The 24,089-nt window shown below is 44.8% G+C and overlaps 3 protein-coding genes across 6 annotated transcripts; 2 read left to right on the top strand and 1 right to left on the bottom strand.

The window, feature by feature from the left end:
* Window positions 1–258: 258 nt before the first annotated feature.
* Window positions 259–3,666, top strand: Doc1 (Dorsocross1). Its single transcript, XM_001354122.4, has 5 exons — window positions 259–546; window positions 816–975; window positions 2,109–2,376; window positions 2,449–2,586; window positions 2,872–3,666. Exons 1-5 carry the CDS (start codon window positions 456–458, stop codon window positions 3,391–3,393), a joined length of 1,179 nt encoding a protein of 392 aa, XP_001354158.1. The 5' UTR covers window positions 259–455; the 3' UTR covers window positions 3,394–3,666.
* Window positions 3,667–6,006: 2,340 nt separating this feature from the next.
* On the top strand, window positions 6,007–7,358 carry LOC4814024 (arginine kinase-like). Its single transcript, XM_001354125.4, has one exon. It carries the CDS (start codon window positions 6,127–6,129, stop codon window positions 7,279–7,281), a length of 1,155 nt encoding a protein of 384 aa, XP_001354161.2. The 5' UTR covers window positions 6,007–6,126; the 3' UTR covers window positions 7,282–7,358.
* Window positions 7,359–7,483: 125 nt separating this feature from the next.
* On the bottom strand, window positions 7,484–24,043 carry Argk1 (Arginine kinase 1). Of its 4 annotated transcripts, XM_001354126.4 has the most exons (3): window positions 23,991–24,043; window positions 20,647–21,213; window positions 7,484–8,996 (listed from the first exon to the last, which is right to left on the bottom strand). In XM_001354126.4, exons 1-3 carry the CDS (start codon window positions 24,032–24,034, stop codon window positions 7,913–7,915), a joined length of 1,695 nt encoding a protein of 564 aa, XP_001354162.1. In that variant the 5' UTR covers window positions 24,035–24,043; the 3' UTR covers window positions 7,484–7,912. The 4 variants fall into 4 exon arrangements, with proteins under 4 accessions (XP_001354162.1, XP_015042520.1, XP_015042519.1 ...); XM_015187034.2 differs by lacking the exon at window positions 20,647–21,213; XM_015187033.2 differs by lacking the exons at window positions 20,647–21,213; window positions 23,991–24,043 and adding an exon at window positions 16,307–16,450.
* Between the last annotated feature and the right edge of the window lie 46 nt (window positions 24,044–24,089).

Below are 24,089 nucleotides of genomic sequence, written 5' to 3'. Positions count from 1 at the left end.
CAGGGCTAAGCGTTAACTTCGCCACTCTACGCAGCACGGCCCGAACGCTGCTCTCCTCTGCCATCTCTCAGTCCTCGTCTCTCAGTCTCCACCAACAAAATGGCGCTCTGGAACCGATCTCTCGCAGAGCGAGTCAGCTATAGTACCTCGACGTAGGCGTCGGTTTTCGCCGGCCAATCGGCTGCGCTCTTCGCCGGAACTCGTTTGGCAGGTAGCACGAAACCCAGACCGAGAAAACTGGCTACGACGGGCCCTGAGCTAAGCATCGCCGCTGAGCCACTCCAGATCAGTTCGTTGCGACACGTCGTGCGTTAAGGAACCCAAGCCAGAGAGCGCATCGCATCTTCCACAGAGACAGAGCAAAGCGATACGAGTGAAGTGTGAAGCCCGAATTGGCAGATTATCTTTTTTTTTTCGAGTAGTCGATTAGTAGGAGTTTTGTGAAGTTATTCGAAATGCTATCGATGCAAGAGTTAATAGAAGTGCGGATGCAGCAGCAGCTGGCCCACGAGATCTATCGCCAGCAGATAATGCAACGCATTCCAGGTAGGTGCAAGTGAAGATCGTGGATCAGTGGAGTTTATCAAATCCCGGCGGGAAATTAATGTTGGAGCGTCGAATATCATTTGATCTTCAGGCATCTCTCCTTAAGTTACCATAAATAATTAAATTTGTATGATCTTTTAAGACATGCCTTGCCTAATCGGCTATGACATAACTTCCCATGAGCTTCGCGCTCTATGGAAAAGCAAACGATGGCTTGTCAAACTAACGAACTAACCAAACAACTTCCACTTCTCTTCAACTTCTTTCAGATCCCTTTCCGGCGATGCTGCCTTTCAACATGCCCCAACCGCAAATCATGCTGCCCAACCGCCCCTCTCTGCCCGGCGTGGAGGCCAAACTGGAGAACAACGATCTGTGGCAACAGTTTCATAAAATCGGCACCGAAATGATCATTACAAAGAGCGGCAGGTATGTTTCCTCCCCTCTACTTTCCTTTTCCTATTCCCAAGAACTTCAAACTAGCAGTCTACATACATTATCCTATCCTATGCAAATATAAAGCGGGGCGATCGAGAGCTCGAATTTTCCACAAACTTGTAAAGTCAAGTGCGGCCTAGCCTATGTAAATATTTGCTGGAAACCCTGACCATGCCCATTGCCATGGGCATTCCATTCCATTCCCAGTCTCCGGCTGCGACTCCGTCCCTATCCCTGGCCTAATGTGGCGCCTGGCCATAATTCAGAACGCAGCAGGAGCTCGGATCGCATAGAGTGACAAGTGCAGCAGCGGCAACGGCAGCGGCAGAAGAAGAAGCCGACGAAGACGCCGCTCTGTCGCCGGTTCGCTCATAAAAATCTTTATTCTTTCGGCGTTGACAATCGGGTTTCGGTAACTCTGATCTACCTGCGCTTTTCACACTTTGTCCACAAAGGTCCAGCACTGTCCCATCCGTCTCCGTCCCCGTCCCCGTCCCCGTCCCGTCCCATCTGCGCGTACCCTATTATCTTGGGGTGGGCCACAACATACGAGTATTTCTGATATAGGATTTCGACTACCGAACCGAGAAAAATTTACATAAATATGAGCAGCGGATCGTCTTCGTGGATCTGGGCATGGCTCTATACGCAGTCACTTTCTCGGCTCATTAAATATGCATTGAGTGGCACATTCAGCGTTTTGGAAGCCGTTAAGTCGACTTCAGATCTTTTCTAATTGCTTGGCGCCAAGCGGTGCTCCCGCTCCCGCTCCCGCACCCGCTCACGCTCCCGTTCCGCTGGTCTTTGGTCTTCCCCTCTTCATCCTCTATCGCCAAAGATTCTCCAAGGGAACACAATTAATCATGTGTCAGTGGCATTGTTTTGGGACCAGGGATATGTTTGCGTTCCGTTTTAGATCGATACGTTGCGGAGACTCCCCGCTGCCCGTTCTGATTCCATAATTACACACTTGCTAGGCAGGGCCACAAATCAAAAATCAAGTAACATGGAGTTGGAATAGATGCCCCGTGACGCCTCTTTTTGCGCTTGGGATAGCCCCGACGGCCCTGATTTATATGCAATTCGTGGCAATCCACTTAATCAAGGTCTATTCTTCGTTGCAGACGTATGTTCCCCTCGATGCGGGTCTCGTTGAGTGGACTCGAGGAGGAGGCCAGCTACTGCGTGCTCCTGGAGATGGTGCCCATTGGAGACTGCCGCTACAAGTTCTCCGGCTCCCAGTGGGTTCCGGCTGGAGGAGCCGAACCGCAGAGCCCCCAGCGAATGTATCTGCATCCGGACAGCCCGGCCACAGGCGCCCACTGGCAGTCGCAAGCCCTGCTCTTCAATAAAGTGAAGCTGACCAACAATACCCTGGACAGCAGCGGACATGTAAGCTAGAATATAACGGACCCTCATGCTCTAGTGTATCTTATCCTTGATCTCTCTCTTTCTCTTCCTCAGATTGTTTTGGCCAGCATGCATAAGTACCAGCCACGCCTCCACATCATTCGCAGCAGTGAGCTCACCCAACTCCCCTGGGCCCCGCAGCAGGCATTCATCTTCCCGGAGACGGAGTTCGTAGCAGTCACAGCCTATCAGGTGGGTAAACAGACACAGAGACAGACACAGACCACGACCAATTCATTGAAGATTGACGGGATAAAGGCTCTGCGGGAGTCCCAGTCTAATTGCCACATTTGAAAAGTGTCGCCTCGGAAACTACTTGAGATTGTCTCCATTCACGACAATTCTAACAAGGATCCGTCTCGAACTTTTCAAGTGCTGCTGGGTCGACGCGACGGCTCACTCACACTCACTGACGCCAGCTAGCTCGAATTTCCTGAATGTTTACTTACTTTTCCCATTTGTATTTTCCTAATACAGAACGATCGCATAACCAAGCTGAAGATCGACAATAATCCCTTTGCCAAAGGCTTTCGCGAGTCGGGACAGTCGCGGTGCAAGCGCAAGCTTAACAGCACCTCCCATTCCAGCCCGGAATCGGAGGATGACGGTTCCAGCGTTAGCAGCTGCGAATCGCCGCAATCGAAGCGCCAGCGCCTGGACTGTGAGCAGGACTCACAAGGAAGTCTATCACCAGTACCCTATTATCCGTCTTCAACTGTTGCTGAGGTTGCGGCTTCCCTTAGCCCCAGCCTCTCGCCCTATCATCGCCATCCACTCAGCTATGCCGCGCCGAACTTTGCAGCTGCCTATTTTTGTGGAGTTCCTCAAGTTCCACCGATGCCGCTGCCTTCTGCACTTTGTCAGGTGCCTACTCCAGTTCCGGTCAGCGCTTTGCAGCTATCGACATCCCCGGCAAGCTCAAGCATCACAAACACGCCACGCACAACGACCTCCACCAAACGGAACAGCTTCAGCATCTCTGCCATTTTGGCCTATTGAAAAGAGGAAGGGAATGGATGTTAGCATTTGTTGTGATCTGTGAGAGCAGTGTGCATATTTTTTTTTTGTCCTTTTTTTTTTATTAAAATTATTTTTAATAATTTTGGAAATATAGTAATATTACAATTAATTAAGCAGAGCGCTAGCAACGAGGCCTTCGGCCTATACATATGTATGTATGTAAGATATACTAAGCTACAATCAAATAATTTGTTAATTAGTTTTAATTGTATTTGGACAGAATAAACAAAAATAAATCAAATGAAAACTTAATGCATAACTACAAATATAGACTGCGGGCAACGCAACCTTCAGCATTTCCGTTTTTACAGGTTTTGCTTATCGACGATGCCAGCCAAAAACTTGCCGAACAGACAGAGCTGAGACCGACCGCTTTGGCGAGCCCCAGTCCGAGTCTAAGACAAATTAATGTTCTCCATTATGGGGTGACCAGCCGTCGTCGATTCTCGATAGAGCCAAACGAATACACACACAGCTATCTAAGAAATATCCAACTCCGGTAGTAGTTAAAACAATTCTTGAAAGATAAGGCATCCATTATGAGCAGCGATTTGACGGCTTTCAGGTTGTTTGGTCTTTGCCGGTCCTCCACTGACCACTGACCACGACCACCATCCCACGTTCCACTGTCCAGGGAGAAGAGGAGATGACGTAGAAGTGGCTCACTCTGGTGGCGGCTGCTCTGCTGCCGTCTTGTGAAATTTTCGTTTTATCGCACCTTTTATGGCCATTGGCCGAAGTTGGAGCTGGCTCCGAGTTTGATACGGAGGCTGAGGCCGGCCTTAACAGAGAGCCCGAGTAGAGGCTTTCGAGGCTTTGGTGTGGTCATTCCTTGTGTGCATTATCGTGTCAAATGCGACAAATCTGTCTGTGGGCCGGCGGCGGCTGCCTTTTAGCTTGCATAATTGAGCTGATAAGCGGCCAAGCATGTGTGCGGTCCACTTTGAGCGTTTCCTAAACGGTGGCGCCAAACATTTCGTGTTTAATATTTTTAATTAAGTTTTTAAGTGCAGCCACCAGGCAGGCAACAGTGGAAGAAAACTCGAAAGAAGAAGGTGAATTTCTAACTGGAAGACTCCACTCCCCAAGGCGGCTGGTTCAAAGGTTTTCAAAACGAATCCCATTCATAGAAAACTTTGCATAGATTATTAATAATCAATCCCAGCGCGAAATAATTCACTGGCCACACGAAACCGAATCCCATTCCGAGTCCGAGTTCAAAGTTGCTTTGACTAATTTGAAGCTAGTTTTATTTTAGCGTTTTTTTTTTCTCCCCTTCGATTTGTTGTTGTCGCATAAATTTGAATTTCAAATGCTGAAACAATTAAATTATGGGATTTGCACGTTTTCACCAAAAACAAAAGCGGCTAAAGCACACATAAAATGTTGGCGGCGACTGCGGCTGCGCCTCAGAAGTGTTTTTTAAATGTAAAGTTTCATTTCGTTGCTGGCTTCTATTCAAAAACGGTGGCAAAAAGCGTCAAAATTCGGAGATTATGAGATAAAAATGCTAATAATCTTCACCGCTCACGGTATTGCATTTCTAATTTGCGCTTGTTTTAATATAGTTAATGAATTTTTATGTGTAGGTTGGTCGCTGGTACACTCCAGATCCGGTTTTCGCTCGAAGCTGTTGATAATGATAATGAGGATAACGATGCTTTATTGGGAAGGTGTTGCCGTTTGGATTTGATTTTTATTTTATTTGCGAGACATGTGTGATTTCGTGTGCTGTTTGTTGTTGGCACATTTATTCTTCATTACTTCATTATTTGGTATTTAAGCTTTAAGCTATTAAAATTTTGTCGCATTCTGTTTTACGAGGCAACAGTCTGAAACATTTGATTAAATTGTGGGAACGAACAGTTAGGAGAAGCTACAAATATTTTAATAGCTACCAACAATTCTTTTTATAAATTGAATTTGATATTTTGGAGTTGCGCCAACACAGATGTGTGTGAAGCAACCAGTTAAAAAAATCTGCATAACAATCGATACAGGATATTTTTACGGTCACGAAATGACGTGGCCCAGATCGGTCCCCAAATAGCACAGAAACAAGATATAAGATATAACATGACACCAGAAAATATCCTTAGTCCTTGATCCTTGATAAGGACGCCATAAAATTACGGGTTTTCTTCCGATCACAGGAAGCCGTCGAAGATGAAAGGAGAAAACAAGATTTCGCAATTTTATATGTATTAGGATAAATGTATACATATAGGGTATTTGTGGTGGATATGGATGTGTATAACGCCCAGAATGAAGCGTTTGCGACTCCATACAAATTGCCGAATCTGGATGAGATCGAATCATGTTTACAACCATAAAAAACAAATGAAATTCTACGTTACGCCTACCACTCGCTTACATATTCTCTCTCACTCTCTCTCACACACTATACATTAGTATAGTTAAACATGAAATATCGTGAAAAAATAAAATATCGATTTTTGTAACGGAAACTTTTATGTGTTTTTTTTTCAGCCAATGAAAATCGTCAAAATATTTATAAAAACGGTGTGCGCTCTCTGGCGGAAGGGAGCGAGATAAGACGAGACGGCAGCAGTAGTGCAACACTATGCCGATAGAGCGCTTGAGTGCAGCAACAGTAGTTGGCGTTGCCATATCGATCAAATTCAGCTGTTCACATATAATTTAAATTTATTTAATTTAATTCATTTCAAAATTCCAGTTAACTTTAAAATAATGCTGCGACTACGACCATTTCGCCTAGAGACATTTAAAGTGTTTTGCCGACATGCGAGCAAGACAGGGGGAGGCAAGCCTGTAGACTCGAATGCATTGGCGCAGCTGGAAGAGGGCTACAAGAAACTGGTTGCCTCCAATTCCAAATCGTTGCTGAAAAAGCACCTTAAAAAAGATATCTTTGACAACTTGAAAAAGAAGACAACACCATCCTTCAATTCTTCGCTGCTGGACTGCATTCAATCTGGGCTGTGCAACCACGACTCAGGCGTGGGAATCTACGCCCCCGACGCAGAGGCGTACAAAACGTTCGCCGATCTGTTCGATCCCATCATTGAGGACTACCATGGTGGCTTCAAGAAAACGGACAAGCACCCCGAGTCCTGCTTCGGACAGGGCAAGGATTTCGCTAATCTTGATCCCAACAACAAGTACATTGTGTCCACGCGTGTCCGATGCGGACGTTCTGTGAAAAACTTCCCCTTCAATCCCTGCCTGAGCGAGTTTGAGTATGCGGAGCTGGAGTGCATGATATCCGGTGCTTTGAATACGATGAGCGGTCAATATAAAGGTGGCTACCTACCGCTCTGCGGTATGGAGAAATCCGTACAGCAGAAACTGATCGACGAGCACTTCCTGTTCAAGGAGGGCGACCGGTTCCTGGAGACGGCTGGTGCCTCGCGCTTTTGGCCCATCGGGCGAGGCATTTACTTCAACGAGGCGCGCAATTTCCTAGTATGGGTTAACGAAGAGGACCACATCCGCATCATCTCCATGGAGAAGGGCGGGGATTTGGGCAAGGTGTACGATCGCATGCTCGGCGGCGTCGAGGCCCTGGGCAAGTATCTGCAGTTCAGCCGCGACCAGCGTCTTGGCTATCTAACCTTCTGCCCTACAAATCTGGGCACAACAATCCGCGCGTCCGTTCACATCAAGCTGCCCAATCTGACGGCGAATCCAGAGGAGATGCAAAAGCTGGCCACCAAATACAATCTGCAGGTGCGAGGCACTAGCGGCGAGCACACCGAGGCCAAGGGCGGGGTCCACGATATCTCCAATAAACGACGGATGGGTCTCACCGAGTACGAGGCCGTCAAAGAGATGTACGATGGCATTCGCGCCCTGATCGATGCCGAGAACAAGGTGTGCAAGTAGTAGCAGCCTACAGTCTACATCTTCGATTAGAATTTGGATACTGTAAATAAATGCATTTAAAATGCCAAGAATACTTACACTTTTGAGTCATTTTATCGTCAGTCAAGACACTTAATGGTTGGTTTATTTTTTTTTTATTTTTTTAATAATTTTAATTCTTTTATAAACTTAAGACTTAAAATAAAAGTATTTAAAGTTTTTGTTTTTTTTTTTTTGTTTGACACGAGTGTCAAAATGTTACACATTCTTTTGTTTTGAATTAAGCAAATGTTTTTTTCTTGTCAAATAGTTCTCCATTGTTGTTTCTGGTGTTGCTGTTGTTGTGGGTGGTAGTGTTGCAAGGACTGCATGTTGTTGTAGAACGGATCTCTCAAAGTATACGAAAATGCCGAAAGACGCCAGGACTATGACAGACAGCTGCTCCACAATCACTACAAACTAGATTGATTGGCAGCCCGCACCGCCCAAAAGCGACAAGGCGGACGAGCTGAAGATTTCTACGTGTTTCTGTTGTTGTTCTTCTTGTTTTTGTGTTTGTTTTTATTGTTTCGTTCCCTGACTGGAGGCGAGGCGATGGTGTTGCACGTGCAGAGCCGGGGAGAACGTTGCTTGGTGGTTTGCTGTTAACAATTTACAAGCTCTTCTCAAGCTTGATCAGCTCGGTGATGCCATCGTACATCTCTTTGACGGCATCGTATTCGGTAAGACCCATGCGACGCTTGTTGGAGATGTCATATACACCGCCCTCTGCTTCGGTGTGCTCGCCACGTGTGCCGCGCACCTGAAGGTTGTACTTGGCGGCAACTTCCTCGAGCTTGGCCTTGTTAGAGGCCAATTTAGGGACCTTGATGTGCACGGATGCACGGATGGTGGTGCCCAAGTTGGTGGGGCAGAAGGTCAAGAAACCAAGACGATCATCGTGGCTGAAGGGCACACGCTTCTCGATCTCGTTGACGGCAGTGACCAGGCGAGTGTAAATCTGGCCCAGATCACCACCCTGCTGCATGGAGATGATGCGGAGATGATCCTCCTCATTGCACCAGACCAGGAAGGTCTTGGCATCGTTGTGGTAGATGCCACGGCCGCTGGGCCAGTAACGGCAAGCGTTGGCAGCCTGGAGGAATCGATCGCCCTCCTTGAACAAGAAGTGATCATCGATGAGCTGCTGCTGCACGCCCTTCTCCATGCCAGTCAGGGGGTAGAACTTGCCCTTCAGCTCACCATCCAGACCGGACAGGGTGGTGCTGACCTTGCCCTCCATCTCCTTGTACTGGGCCTCGGTCAAGCAGGGGTTGAAAGGATAACCCTGCATGGAGCGACCGCAACGGACGCGAGTAGAGATCACATACTCGTTGGTTGGGTCCACGTTGCCGAAGCTCTTGACATCACCGAAGTTCGAGGCCGGGTGCTTGTCGGTCTTCTTGAAGCCACCATGGTAGTCCTCAATGATGGGATCGAACAGATCGGCGAACACTGTGTACGACTCAGCATCGGGGGCATAGATGCCGACGCCGGAGTCGTGGTTCTCCAGACCGGACTGGATCACATCCAGAAGAGTCGACTTGAAGGTGGGGGTCACCTTGTTCTTCAAGTTGTCGAAGACCTCCTTGGTCAGGTACTTCTTCAACAGCGATTTCGAGTCGGAGGCGGCCAGCTTGGCAAAGCCCTCTTCCAGTTTAGCGAGAACAGCAGCGTCAACCATGGTGTCTTGTTTGCTGCAAGTGGATAAAAAACACGGACACAGTTAGTTTAGGGCGTGGCAGTATATGGCACTAAATAATATGAGATTCCCATTAAGTTGTTATTCCGTGTGTTTGTGGCGCCTAAAAGACGGCAACACGTCCCCGCATTTCCTCAATTCCTTTTTGTTTGTCCCCGCAATTAGTTTTGGGGTTATGGCCATGTGCTCACTCTCGACTTTGTCCCGCCGGCACGCGACTGCCACACAATACACAATACACCATACACCCCTCACCTCTTACCGATTACCACCACCCATCCCATCACCCATCACATCACCCCTGATCCATACGTACGCCCCTTGTGTACGATTGTACGGTTGCTGCCTTGTACACGGTGGTTGCTGTCTGCTCCTCTGTGTCGCCTCTTCTCTCTGGCGGGTGTCCTGCTTTTGGTGGTGGCTGACTAAAACATTTTTGCCGGCTGCCGCTGAATATGCAAACGACGGCACACTATATCAATGTACACGCCTCGGCTCTGACTCTGCCATGCGCACTACAGCAACATGGCGACGAACTGGCCCCCAGTCAGAGCCAGAGCCCGAACTAGAGGTTCAGCCAAAGTTCAGGGCAATAATAACTTTTGTATGGCATTTTATTTTTGGGGGCTTTTCACAGAAAACTTCACGCAGTCCCCCCGATACCTCCCCGTCCTGCGACGGGGACGACGACACACACACATGACGTCAGATCCAGGGATACAGACACAATGCCCGCCCATCGTCTAGGACCTAGGCCAAAAGGGAAGCCCTAGGCCTAGCTCAAGACCAAGACCACTAGACCCTACTAGTATGTACACACCCATCTTCTCCAGCAACAGCAGCAGCTGTGGCTGCGGTTCCATTGGGCTCTCCTCCGTTGGCTACATCGCCCTCGATCACCTTCTCCTTCTTATCCTTGGAGGCACACAGACCCATTTTGTAGTAGGTGTTTTTGTGTGTGTTGTAGATTGGTTGTAAAGTTTCAAAAACGTTTAAAAATTTGGCGTTTGCTTGGTCACAAAGTTGGTGTTTTTGTTGGTGTGTATAAAAATTGGGGAGGATTCCCACTTAATCTTCTTTTTTTATGCTTTTGCTTTTGCAGGTAAAATGAAATCACAATGTAGCTATAGCTCTACTATAGTATATAGATCTATCTGTATCTTTATCTCCCTTCGGATCACGCTTAAACCCACAGACAAAAAAAAAGATACACAGACACGCCGCTTGACTTAATGTTTAATGGGTATTGCTTTTCGACTTTCAATGATTTTCGGTGTTTTTGGTGGTCTGCTTCGTTGGTATCAAAATAACGGACGCAACAATTTTAGAAATATTAATATTTTAGTTCGGTTTTTCGGATTTATTTCTTTTTTCTGCGAACTCTCTTTCAGGCTTTCAGCTGCCGCGCCCAAAAGTATACTACACTAAACAAACACTACGCAACGTTTTCGAAGGGAGCAAAGGACTTGCTGACTGCTGCTTGGTTGGCTGACTACTACTGGTACTGGCATTGGTACAGAGCTGCTCTGCTCTGCTCTGCCACTGCTACTCTTTCGTGGGCTGTCTGCACAATGTTTAGCGCGCGCGTTTTGCTCGACAAACGAGAACGAGGGCTACAAGGACTACGAGAACTTGGACATGGACGAACGAACTCAATCGGCAAATCGAAAGGAACTGAGAGCTGACGCATCCATGGGCCCCGGACATAGCCGACAGTCGGCATTTGTAACACGAGAGGATTCAGCAGAGAGAAACAGCAACAGAGACAGAGAGAGCAAGAGAGAGCGAGCGCGAGGCATCGCTGTATTTGCCGAAAATTCTCAATTTCTTTATTTTAGCTGTGAGAGGGTTGGTCCGAGAGGTCGAGGGTTGCAGCAGCAGCAGCATTGCCTACCCGCAGGCGCCGGCCCAAACTGTTGCCGGATGAGCGGCTACATAATGCGGAAGGATATATTTATATGATGCGTTGGGCGCACCCCACTCAGACCCACCACGACCAGATCCAACCCGTTGCCTCGTTCGAGTGAATCAATAAAATTTATAGCACGCGACGCAGTAGGCAGCTGCGAATTGTTGAGCATAGAGCCGGATCAGGGACAGAAGCAGGAGCAGCACACACAAAAAAGGAGACGGCGACAGGGATGTTCGGTCAAGTCAACTTCAAGTGTCGTGCTAGAGTGTGAAATGTGCTTCTGGTAATGACATGAACGAGACAATCATCCCATCCCATTCCATCCTCCATTTCTTTGCCGGCTCAAGTGAGAAAAAAAAAATCAATTACTCGGTAAATCGAAATTAAAGCCAGCTTGCGGGTTTCCCAGGACCAGGGTAAAGCGTGTACTCAAGGCTTTAAATAATCCATTGTGAGTTATGTGAAAGGAGGTTCGGTCCTGTCAGTACTTCCAGTAGAGTCCTGGCCGCTGGCTGATCCAAGTCGGGAAGGGGGCATAGGATGAATGGATCCAGTTCAGTTCAATGAAACCGGCTGCCACCAGAGACATTGCATGACGAGTGCACATTAGTTCGTGAAAAATTTCATTTACTTTGCGCGAACCACATCCCATGCCCCAGCCCCAGCCCCAGACCCGGCCTTTGTCGGACACCTCTTATTTCAGACTTTTGTTTTGTTTTGGCTAATTTCATTTGCAGCTTCAATTACACGGCCAGACAGGGAGTCAGTCAGTGGCAAAGTCAATAACAGTCATTCCTTCTCCAGGGTGAGTAATCGCCAACGATCGATCAGTTTTCTTTCCATCTCCAGTTGCCATTCGTCCGTCTGGTGCTTTTGTAAATATTGATTTGAAATGGAAAACACTTTGCCAACTCAGCCCCACCTCTAAGCCTTCTCCTCCTCCCTCTGCTCTGCTCTGTCTGTGCAGCCGTTATTGATTGTGGAAACTTACGGGCCACCTACCATTCGGGAGTCATACGAGTTTGTACTGTCGGCCCTCCACTTTGAATGAGTAAACTTAGGCTTGTTAATGCCCTCTAAAGATAGTGGAGGAGCTTCGCTAATTGCAACGCACTGGGGACTGGTTATAGGGTGTACAAATACGAATACGAGTTCTACGAGTGCTAAAATCTCGAAAGATAATAATAATGGCCATAAATGGCAGCTGACTTAGAGGCGTTTGGAACTTATCAATTAACTCGAGTGCCCTGCCCGATAGTCAATGAAAGATTGACTTGATGAAACTGGAGCACACACATACACATAAAGTGGGGGGACAACCGAAGGAAAAACCCCACTGGAAAGGCAGGTCCTTCAATGACAAGCAAATCAAATTAAAATACAGATTTCGTTATGCAACCGCCGTAACGATGAAGTACACAACCACAACCACCACCACCGAAGGGGTCACAAGGATATGCAGCAGGCAACCCCCGAAGGAAGCAAGCAAGCAGGATCGAATCGGATCGGATCAGATCAGTGGCAGAATGAAAGTCTGTGCAGAGCAGCTCAGCCTATCAAACCCCTATTATTGTCATTAGTGTCACAGGGAAGCTCTCGCTCTTTAATCACACACGCGTCACCAACTTTGAATTAGGAGAAATTAGAGCCTTTATGCTTTATAATGGTATCACGCAATCGGCGCGACTTCTCTAGTTTTTGTGATTTTTGCAACCGTCAAGGCTTAACAACAATTCGCGAATGACTGGCACTGAAAATTACTGAATGCGACTCCGTCAGAGCTGGAAAAAGAGTAACACAGAGAGTGCCACAGATAGGTAGAGCCCCAATAAAAAGAGAGTTGAATGAGATCAAGTGAGAGAGAGAGAGAGTGAGCTTGTTGTTGGCCAAGATAAGCTTTTGGCCCTGATAAGCTTAGGCACTTTCAAATGGCAATCAGGGCTGCAGCTGTCTCTCCGTCTGGGACACGATCAGAGGAAGCAGAGGAGCAGCCATCCCGCCGATTAGATAGCGTGAGATGTGAGCAAACAGTCTTCCAGCCACAAGGCGGTCTTTTGGCTGGCCAAGAAACTACAAAATAAGTTATGGTAAAAGTTGCCTCCGAAAGAATCGATGCCAAAAACAATCGAATAAACCGAAATTGGCAGGCAGCCGTTTAGCCAGTGCAATGGGCAGTATATGTTTATGGCCACTCTGGTGGTTCGTTCACCCGAGAAATCGCTGAAATAGTTTGCCTTCCTTTGTTAATTGCATAAACCATTGGCCTGGCCTGGCCTGGCCTGGCCAGTCGATTGCACAAAGAAATTGGCAAAGTGCACGAAAATAATTCGAAATTTATTTCGGGAAATTGGACATCGCAAGCGTTGTCGTCGCTTTAGTCCGAATACGTAAACGATTGCAACAAGGAATTGGCGGCTGACTCTGCAGACAGCCCAAAACTGGTCAAGCTTTTAATAAGACAGGCGGGACAGACAGCCTACATTGTTCACACATTCATTACCATCCATGAATTGGGCCCCTACTGGGCCAGACATTAATACAAGTTGAGACTGGCCCATACCCGTGCCAGCCAGCAGCATTTCAACATAAAGCTCTTATTAAAATATGGGGGAACGTATAGGGGTAGGTATTTAGGGGCGTGAGCATTGATTGAGGCCTGCCGCTGGTCGCCCGCATTTCCAAGTAATTTTGGGATCTCATCTTTATTTAGTTCTCTTTGCCTGCTGCCATGGCTCGTAATTTAATTAAAATTCTTTTGGCAAAACGTCAAAGCATCTCACACTCAATTAGGAAGGCGCACACACACATACATATATATGTATATACATATACCATATATAGAAACTTCTTAGGTGTGTAAAAATTAAAGATATAAACATCAAATGAAATACATATTCTTTTGCATATTTTTTTTTTTTATTTTGCAGAGCAGCAAGTGGCGCAAAATATTTTCCTGGCATTTCTCACTCATTACCCGGATGTCGTTGATTTAAATTTGTCTGCTGTCTGGGAAGACAATCAGCGAGAGTTGGACGACATTTCATTAAGCTATACAACAGTCAGCAAGGGGCTGACGCTATATATGCATGCTGTACTAGTACTAGATATTCCGGGAAATAAGGGTGATCTTTATAGAAAATGAAAGAGCAGGACTGTCACTACACGACTCTGTTTCTACAAATCAATTCTACATGTATTTTACATTTGCATGTAGCTCTAACCACTATGTAAAACATAAAGCTTTTAACTGATTTTCTATGAGCTTTTCCAAAAGCTTTATCTGATTTTTTGATTGCAGGTAAATCCTGTAAAGTTTGAAAATTTCAAAAGTTCTCTCTTTTCCGTCTCTGCCGTTGAGCTTTCGCTCAGCTACAGTCGCTTCGAAAATGCTGAATTCCTTTCTCTTCCCACCACCGCCGACAGCTTTTCAGCAATTTGATTTGTTTATTCGATATTTGTCTGAAATTCTAGCCCAGTCCAAATATTTATTTATTTTCTGTCAAATAAATTCTGAGAAAAAATTAGGCAGAAATCGTATTTCGGTGGAATTGATTGGCTGTCGCCATTTCCTGTCTGTGCAAAAAAGAACCGAACCGAACTGAACCGAAACCCAACCCCAGCTTTCATTATATAATAGTGCAATATAAAGCCTTTTGTTTAGCCATCGAATACAACGAGAAGCGTTAGCCTGGTAACTATCTAGGCTAGAGGGGTGGAAATTGTTTTTCCCAATGTTTGAAAAGTTAATCGTGTTCCTCTTCTACATACACATATACATTTGACGCTGTCTTTTCCAGCATTTTCCATTTCTATTCATTTCACTTAAATGGATCTCAATTGAATAATTAACAGCCATGTGCCAGTACCAGAGAAGCAATTCGTACAACAAATGTTATACGCTATTTGTTTGTTAAATAAAATTCACTAGTGAGTAGAATTGCCCAATTCCCATTCCCGTGTCAGCTGATGTGTGTGTGCCATAGCCTATACCTTTGGAATTTTTGTGAAACTATGGCTCTCAGGTATGGTATAGTATGGTGTGTCTATGGTATGCTGTCTCTTGCATCTCCCCAGAACCCACCATATTGTACTACCCTATCTATCTGGTATAGGGAAATGCGTATGCGTATACGTATCTGTGGCTATGTTAGTGCTTTTGTTTAGCTTATTTGCTTTGGCGGGGTTGTATTTTTAGCAGCCGGCAATATATCAACTCGAGCCCGAAACGGCTGCTCCCGCTGTTGGTTCAGGCACTAAATTTGGCTAACCGCCCGCACGCTCAGTCCCCATCAAACTGTAGGCAGCCAATGCTTGGCAGGATTATATAATCGAAAATTTGCTGCCTCGCGCTTCGGCATTCCTGTGATTTGATTTCGGTCAGCCCAGCATTATACTGTAAATTGTGCAAAAATTGGCAGATACAATATCTAGAAGACGATAAGCTATACATTTTGATTATGCAATCGCCTGGCATTGACCGTGAAAGTGACTATTTTATTGCTCAAAACGAACAATTCTTATTATAGCCCACGGCGGGGGAGGGCAAGTTCAGGGCACGAAGCCAGCAAAGTACTAACTGGAAGTGGTTCTCTTTCGCCGCCGTCGTCGCTGCCGTCGCCTCTTCTCTTATCTATTAGACGTGTGAGAACAGCACGTTAACAAGCCCACAATATCTTATCGGTATTGAATTGGCATATAACATAGAACGTTGCAATAATGATACTTTCTTGTGCAAGCCAATGAACGACCGACCTTAAACTGCATTCTGCGGTACAGTCCGGTACGCCGTTCATTGGCATTTGGCCGCAAAAATTGCACAACGGACAAACAGACAAACGAACAGGCAGACAACCAGGGCGGGTAGCACGTTTGCCAGACCATGACAGGGCCAAACTAGTTTGGCAAAACTACTTGGCAAAAAAACACGAACAAAAAAATATCTGAAAACTGCATAACGACGTAACTAAATACTCGGTATAAACTTGAGCTTTGCCGGTAACCGGTTTTCTGTCATTTGGCTTTTGGGATTGCACGTATTGCAAAAAATGCATTCAGTATTGGGTATTCAGGTGACTCAGCGGCTGATCTTCTCGGTATATATTTAAAAAAAAAAATACAAAAAAATGCATGTTACTTCTTGGATGGTAACAGCAAAACAGCACCAAGCCAAGAAAATAAAAATAAACACACACAAACAGGATGCACTCTCCACTCACAAAAACCAAAAGAATTGTTGAAGTTGATTAAACAGATTGTTAGGCAGAAAATAATCTTTTAGATGCCACAAAACTTAAATATTTAACTCTAGATAAAATCACTAAGTATTATCTTTAGTATCTTTAGTATATTTTCACTTGATTTGCAATATATTTTTTGGTTGGAGAACGGCTCACCTTTGCAACCGTAGAATTCAACGTCCAACGATACAATGATCAGAATTATTCTGTTCTTTGACTCAACGGATTGCAGTCAGTTCGTACTCAGTGAGGCAGCAACGTTGGGGCCAGCGCTGGCAGAGCGACGACAGCAGCGCTCCCTTCTTCTTTCACTTTCAAACCACACCAAAGCACACACACAGACGAACGCCAAGCAGCACAGCAGAGACACAGAGAGAAAAAGCTACGGCCAGTGGTGCAGTGGTGTGGTTGTGCGAGTGTTGGAAGCCTGCTTGCCTCCTGGCGTGCCTCTGCTGCTTCTGCTGCCGCTCTGCCACCGTATCTGTGTGTAGTGGCAGCTTACCGCTCTGCCTCACCTGCGTGTGTGTGTGTGTAGTGGCAGCCCCAGCTCCCCATTGACGTAGGACGTGACGTATGACATAGAAGCAGAAAAAGTAAAGCTTTCGTTTTGCCAAAGAGGGCGACAGCAACAACACACACACAAACACAGGCAATAAAAGCTCTTCAGCCACACGCACGCACACATCCATACATAGAGGGACGGGACCGCTGTCGCTGGCAAAGAAAAGGAAAGTGCTGGCAGCGCAAACAGCTAGAAAACTGCATTGCATTGCTTCATTCCGGGTGTAGGAGCGAGAGGCCACAAGAGCGAGCCTGCAGGCAGGCTGTATCTGTATCTGTGTGCTTGAATAACTCTGCCTGCCACCGCTGCAGCGTCGTCAATTGGTGGGTGTGTTAGATACACACCACACCCATACGAATGCAAATAGTTTTCAATGCTTAATTATGAGCAGCAGACGACATCGCTTCGAGCGAAGCCCCCGCGATGAAATTAATAAAGGTATGAGTACGAGTAAGTGGCACAAATTAGCTCTACTCTACTCTCTTCCCATCCAAGAACTGGCAAAATTTGGGATGATTCAACAAAGCCAAGCCCCACTCAAAAATTCCTGAAATGCTGAATAAACAGTTAAAGCGGACCATCGGAGGGAGCTTATTATTCGACCAGATGGGGCCTAATATTCCCCAATAAACAGCTTCGGTAATACAGTACATACATGTATACATATGTATGTATGTATGTATGGATGTATGTATGTATGTATATATATATATATATATATATATATATATGCATATCGTGTCGCTGTGGTTGTCATGATCTAAGGCAAAAACAAACCATGGACGTAGCCATAAATTTTGGCACTAATACCGCGCTATATGAAAATGAAAAATTCTTGAAAATATCACGATAAAATGTAAAGAAATTTATAGAAAAGATTGGGGTAAGACCAAGGGGTAAGCAAGCCATAGTTATATTAAAAATTCGCCTTCGTACATACATACGATCTATACCCTTTAATAATACGAAAAGAACAATGATATTCTGACTTAGAAGTGAAACAAATAAACAAATCAGATAGATGGTAAATGTATAATCGCTTACACGATCTCTAACAAAAGTCTTGAACTTGATATTGAATGCCTCCACAACATAGACGCGGGTACATATACGTATATATCTAGTTATATGCATGTATCTAGGTGTGAGGGAGCCCCAACAGAACATCGAACATATTCATTTGTTACTAAATGAAAAACTGAGGGAAAATATTTGAACAGTTGCCAACGAAAATTTATGCAATGCGCAGCAAACATCGGACGATCTATACGATCTCTATCCTCCTCCACCACACTAATGTGCTGTTTTCAAAAAACACACACAACATTTTCTTTCCCGCGCGGCACACGAATTTTCCTTTCCATTCTCCACAGGCAGCCATTAAAAACATATGTACATACATATGTACACAACGTTCGAGTATTTTCAATGACCGTTTCAACAATCAAATAATAAATATCCAAAGATATTCAAAGAAATACCATATACATATATGCTGAGATTAACGTTTGATACATATTAAAAGGCTGGCCACCGCCGCAGGATACTTATATAATCCAGAACTGTCATCGATCCCACTGGTTGGGGGCACGCTTTCGCATTTTCAATTTACTTTTCGTTTTCATTTTCGGTGCGACGCGGCTTTCGAGTGGCGCTGAAATTACGTAAATGCGCTCATCCCAACCATGAGCTTTTTCAGCCTGCAGCCGCCGCCTTCTTTGGGGACTCAGTGACTTGTGGATAGGATTTCCCGTGCAACAACAAAACAGCAGGAGTAATACCCTTCTAACAAGTGCAGGAGGAAAGCGAAACCTATACTAAATACATGGGGAGCGACCTTGGAATGCTCGCGAAACAAGCTTTAGATACAATACAATGGCAACATTTTCGTTATTGTTGACACACAGTTGAGAAAGCACTTAGCATGTGTGTGCTTGCATACTATGCACATATATAATAAATACATTATATACATACATATATACTCGACTCACACACATTTTGAACTGGGGAAATTCATGTAACAAGCGTCTGCTTTGAGAGGAAGCCGCGCTTGATTCAGCCACCACAGAGAGACCGAGCGAGATAGCGAGAGCTTATTTAAAAAGCCAGAGGGGCTTCTATTCCATGTATTAAATGTAATCGCAATCGTATCTTTATCCACACACGATGCGGGAAAAACTTGCATAACACTCTCATTGCGGTCCGCAGTGTTAGAGGCACTTAGTCACTGACTGATTGCGGTAGCAATGTTGGAGGCCAGGCCAGGCAATTCCGTCAATCTAGAATAGATTGCTAATTGGGAGGTCTGCGAAAAACGAGTGCCAAAAAAACGAGTAAACCATTTTAAATATTGTATTATTAATTAGATCAATTTGAGGCTAGCCAAGCACGAGTTCCTTCCCCGCCCCCAAACCCCACTCATTCCAGGTCAATTAGCAGTGAAATTATTGTTATAATGGAACATTTTTTTGGCTTTTACGACGTGTTAGGCATGGGGAGCAATGACTAATTAACCATGGATTGCAACAGATCATACAAAGCTGCATGTATGTATTCGAAACAGTAATCTACATATGTATTTTTTCTAGTCTTTTGTTTGTTAAACAATATGTTGCCAACAGATCAAAAGCGACGTTTGCCAAAATCCATTTTTTTCTGCATAGACGCGAGCCAACTGAACGAACACACACTATTTATCCGTACATTGCGTATGTAGTGTGTATGTACACTACATTTAGGTATGCATATACATATGGACATATGTATGTATGTATATCTATCCATCCATTCAGTTATACAAGGTAGGGTAGGGATATGGGAAGATCAAATGAGACACCTAAGTGAGGACCGGCAAAAATTAAGACCTCTGCCCATCGGGAAATGGTTATTATGAAAGAGTGCCCCAAAGACATGAGGCCTGACGTGGGTTCTGTGGCTCTAAAGGCACCTAAAAATAGGCTCCCCGCGTCAGTTGTAGCACCAGGAGACAACTGGCATTGCCACTGCAACTGCATAGCCAATTTGCTGCACAAAAACAATAAAACATACAAATTGTCGGGCCATAGCAGCGCTGCGACTGCGTTTCCAAATAAAAATAACCTCTGCATGGGGGAGATCATGTGACCTGACGACGACGACGTCGGCGACGCACAACGGAGGAGACTGCCGACGGATGACAGGTCTCATAATGGCCCGACAGCGGCACATCATTTCAATTTCCATTTCATTTTGCATTCGAGGAGTGGGCAGCTAGCCAAAAAGCTAAAAATCTGATTCGTGGGGGCCAGCAATAAAGCACTCAGCGCCTGGCCAGTGGCCACATCCTTGAACACCTGGGAAGGACAAGGCAAGTGGTTTGCGTGCCCCAAGGCTTCACATTTCGGCCGTGGCTGTGGCTGAGTCGCAAAACGCTTGGTAGATTAATATTAATGGGAAATCAATTTCGTGCAATTAGAGGAATTGGAAAAAGAACAGATGGCCGGGCAGAGTTCATAAATAAACTGAAACTTGCACTTGCAACAGAGCCCAACTGCAGGAGAACGGAGCTGACGGACGGCCGCCATGTGAGCTGTCCGCCCAAGCACAGAACATAAGATAAAAATAACACCAGGCAAATTGTGGTCCCCCCATCGCCATCGCCACCGCCATGCTATCATCATCATGATCCAACATTTCTGCTGATGCTGCTGCATGTGGGCATGGCAACGAATCAACGGGGACTTGGGTGCCGGGCCTCGTGTCGCCAGCGGCTCGGCCTCCACATGGCAACTATTTTCGCCAGCAGAAGTCACCAGGGTGCATTGAACTCGCCTCGGCTCGCCTTGCTTCGAGTCAGAGATGCGGAAATGGCCCCTTACACAAAAAATATCAAATTTAACAACTTAAAAGTCTACAAAAATAAGTGCAGCCAAGTGTGCAGGGGTCCGCTTACCGCTCGCCAGCCTTTTGCGCCTCCTTAATCGACTGGATGAAGGCGTTCGACTCGCCCTTGATGAAGTCATTGCTAGCGTCTTTTAGCTCCTGGGGAATCTTGATTGCTGGCTGCTCGGCATCGAACAGCTTCTTGTCCAGGCCGTCGCCCATTTGGTTGCCATTAGTGGCATTTCCATTGGTGTTGGTCAAGGATTTTGGCAACGGGATAGGCATCTTGTCAGCTGTCTTTGGTGGAGTACTTGGTGGAGGTACTACTGTAGCAGGGGCAACCACTGGTACTGGAGCAGGAGTGAGTTCTGGTTTGGGAGCAGGTGGCGCTACCTTAGGGGGAACAGGAGCCGGCGCAGGCGCTGGAGCAGGAGCTGAGACCGTTGTCGGTTTGGTAACAACAGGCACCGCAGGTTTCGGTGGATCTGATTTTGGAGCAGGTACTGCTTCTGGCTTCGGGGCTGGTGCGGGTTGCTTAGCTGGTGCTGGTGCGGGCGCAGGAGCTGGATTCGCTGGCTTGTTGTCTAACGCGGGCGTTGCAGGCTTGTTGGAACTAAATAACCAAGCCAAACGCTTGCTACAAAATAAACAAAATCAAAAAGAAAATATAAATTAACAAACAAAATCAATTAAAGAACTTAAAATGTAACTCAAATAACATAAAGCCACGCCACAATTTCTTTTATCTCCTTTCCCAATGACTTTTTTCTTCCACAGAATGTTCTCGAATGTACGGAGGACGCTGCACGGAGCACCCAAGCATGGCACGAATTGCCAATACGCCTTTTCTAATACATTGCATTGCAAATCGAATCGTTTCTAACTTCAGGCACTGCCCACAATTTTAAGTTAATAGTTTACTTTATACACTTTTTGCACTTCTTTTCTGCGAAAATACAGCCTACAGCCTATTTGCGATGAAAAAAGCATAGTAACCACTCTCAACGTCGCATTTTTGCAACTTTTACCCATTTTTCGACTACTATTCGACTCACCTTCGACTTTAGACAATGCAATCAAATAAAAATGAAATTAATTGTGAATTAGTTGACAATAAACGCTTGGTTTTTTCCGAAAATTCTGAATCAATTTTCAACTTAACCTTGTTCTACTTGCTTTTAATGGATTTTGCGAAAAAAAAAGGCTTTAGGGAAAATGGTAAAAATAAGGCTTTAGCGACATATGTAGGTCAAAACAAAGAACGAAAGAGGATAGTCGTTCCAATTGCTCAATTTGGAGATTCCGTTGAATAATTCTACCTAACTAAAACCCTTAGTTTTGCCTACATAATTTTAGGCCGTTGATGAATAAATTTTCTTCAAGATTGGCTAGTTTTTAGTCCTTGCTTTTATTGGTTTTTTGACTAAAACAAGGTTTAAACGAAATAGTTCAACAAAAAACAGTCGCAATGTTGCTGGCATTTGAAGACATGATGCGTGTATAAACATTTGTACACCCTATTTCGTAATTTAATATGGAGATCAAACAAAATTTATTAAGACCTTTTCTCAAATTGATACGCTTTAGACATATTCATGTGTATTATTAGTATCTTGTATATATTTATCTCGATCCTGATACCTACGGAGCCTGGGACAAAACAAACATTTTCTCAATCCTATAACATCCTTCCCTAGGGTATGCAAATTAGTGTTACCGGGAATCATTGTTGTCAACCGGATATTCACAAATATATACTCCTTTTTGATCTTCCGTCGAATATTACTAGCTATATAGAACATTTAGCTATGCCCACATATTTTTATACGATTAATGGACCTACTTTCCAATTGACTGGCTTATTTTAAACTCTTGCTTTTGTTAGATTTTGTCTAAAAAAAGGTTTTAGCGAAGGTCAAATACAGAGTGCAAAAGGGACGAAGAAAAACAATCAGTGTGACGAATATTACTACCTATATAGAACATTTAGCCATACCCACATATTTTTATACGATTAATGGATTTACTTTCCAATTGACTGGCTTATTTTAAACTCTTGCTTTTGTTAGATTTTGTCTAAAAAAAGGTTTTAGCGAAGGTCAAATACAAAGAGCAAAAGGGACGAAGAAAAACAAGCGGTGTGACCAGAGTCGGACTGACACTTTTTCAGAATTATGAAGAATTATCTATAATTGAAAGTATATTATAGCTTTCAAATATTTATTATAGCTCTTAAGGGAGCTCCCCTTTATTCTCCCTATCATTAATATGTTGACATATAATCGAAAATTAGCTTATAGGGTTTCACTTGCAAAGTTTGAATTCCCGGAATCTATGTAATCGATATTCCAAGTCATCGAAGGATGAAACTTAAATTCAAATTCCAATGCAACGATTTACAGATTCTGTGTTTAAATTTCTTTCGTACTCCTCCCCTTCGGAATAGTAAGCATTTCTACTGTCACGTAGGCCAAACGGGCGGAAGAAAACGCAGAACTCGTGCGGCCAATAGATAAGTAAAAAAAAGTCAGGCAAAAATACACAGCCCGGCCGGCGTTTCAGTTTTGCCAAACTAATACCGTGCCAAACTTAAATTATCACTTTCATTATTACGCTAATTGCCGGCAGATAACAACCGCTGGTCGTTTTGTTTGCCAAAATTGCGAATTCTGGTTCGCATAGGCTAGTGTGAGAGTGTGTTTGTGGGTCGCTGGCGCTGATTGCACTTATCACGATGAGATTAGAGCCAACCAACAAAAGCCGGTTGCTGCTGCTGACTTTTGAAGTCGAGACAGATCCATCATGTGACTGTGTGTACGGTGAGGGGTGAGTGAGTGATTGAGTAACTTTGTTGCTAAATGCAGGGAAACTATACTCGTAGATCGCCAGTTAGCACCTCCCATCCATATACAGCGATCCCACCACATGTGCGGAAAGAGAGAGTGGAGATTGGGGCTTAGATTGTATATAGATTGTTTCCGAGATGATTAGATTGTGGGAGTTTTGCAGTTTTTGCGAAAATCTATTATAACGTGGAGGAAACCACTGCGATAGCAGTTATCTGAGTGACTTATGGAGTGAATAAACGGTACACTCTACGCCAGCGGTGGGCGGGCTTTTATATTTATTTATTTACTTATATCCTTCTAGGCAGAGCGAAACTCGAGAAGAGCATCAACTACTTATAAAAAGTTCTAGTGCAACGGAAAAGTTAGTCATAATTTTGAATGGCCTATAGAAGAGGGTATACAACAAGCGAACACCTCAACCTGCAATGTAGAAATAATGTCAAAGTACATGTGTCATACTACACGAACTTTACATTTGACCCGAAAAGCAGGCAACACAACAATAATTTGAATTGAATAGCCAGTCCAGTCCTTGTCAAACCCCCCCCACCGAACGGATACTTACCGGATTTCATCGACAGCAAATGTTAAATACCACAAAGCGAACATTTTTATTAGCTGAAAATAGATGAAAATTGCAATTGGAGTGAAAACTCAGCTTGAT

The sequence above is a fragment of the Drosophila pseudoobscura genome, chromosome X (genome assembly GCF_009870125.1).
Source record: "Drosophila pseudoobscura strain MV-25-SWS-2005 chromosome X, UCI_Dpse_MV25, whole genome shotgun sequence".
Taxonomy (NCBI): Eukaryota; Metazoa; Arthropoda; class Insecta; order Diptera; family Drosophilidae; genus Drosophila; species Drosophila pseudoobscura.
Note: the sequence above shows the minus strand (reverse complement) of the source record. Positions and strands in the feature narration are given on the sequence as shown.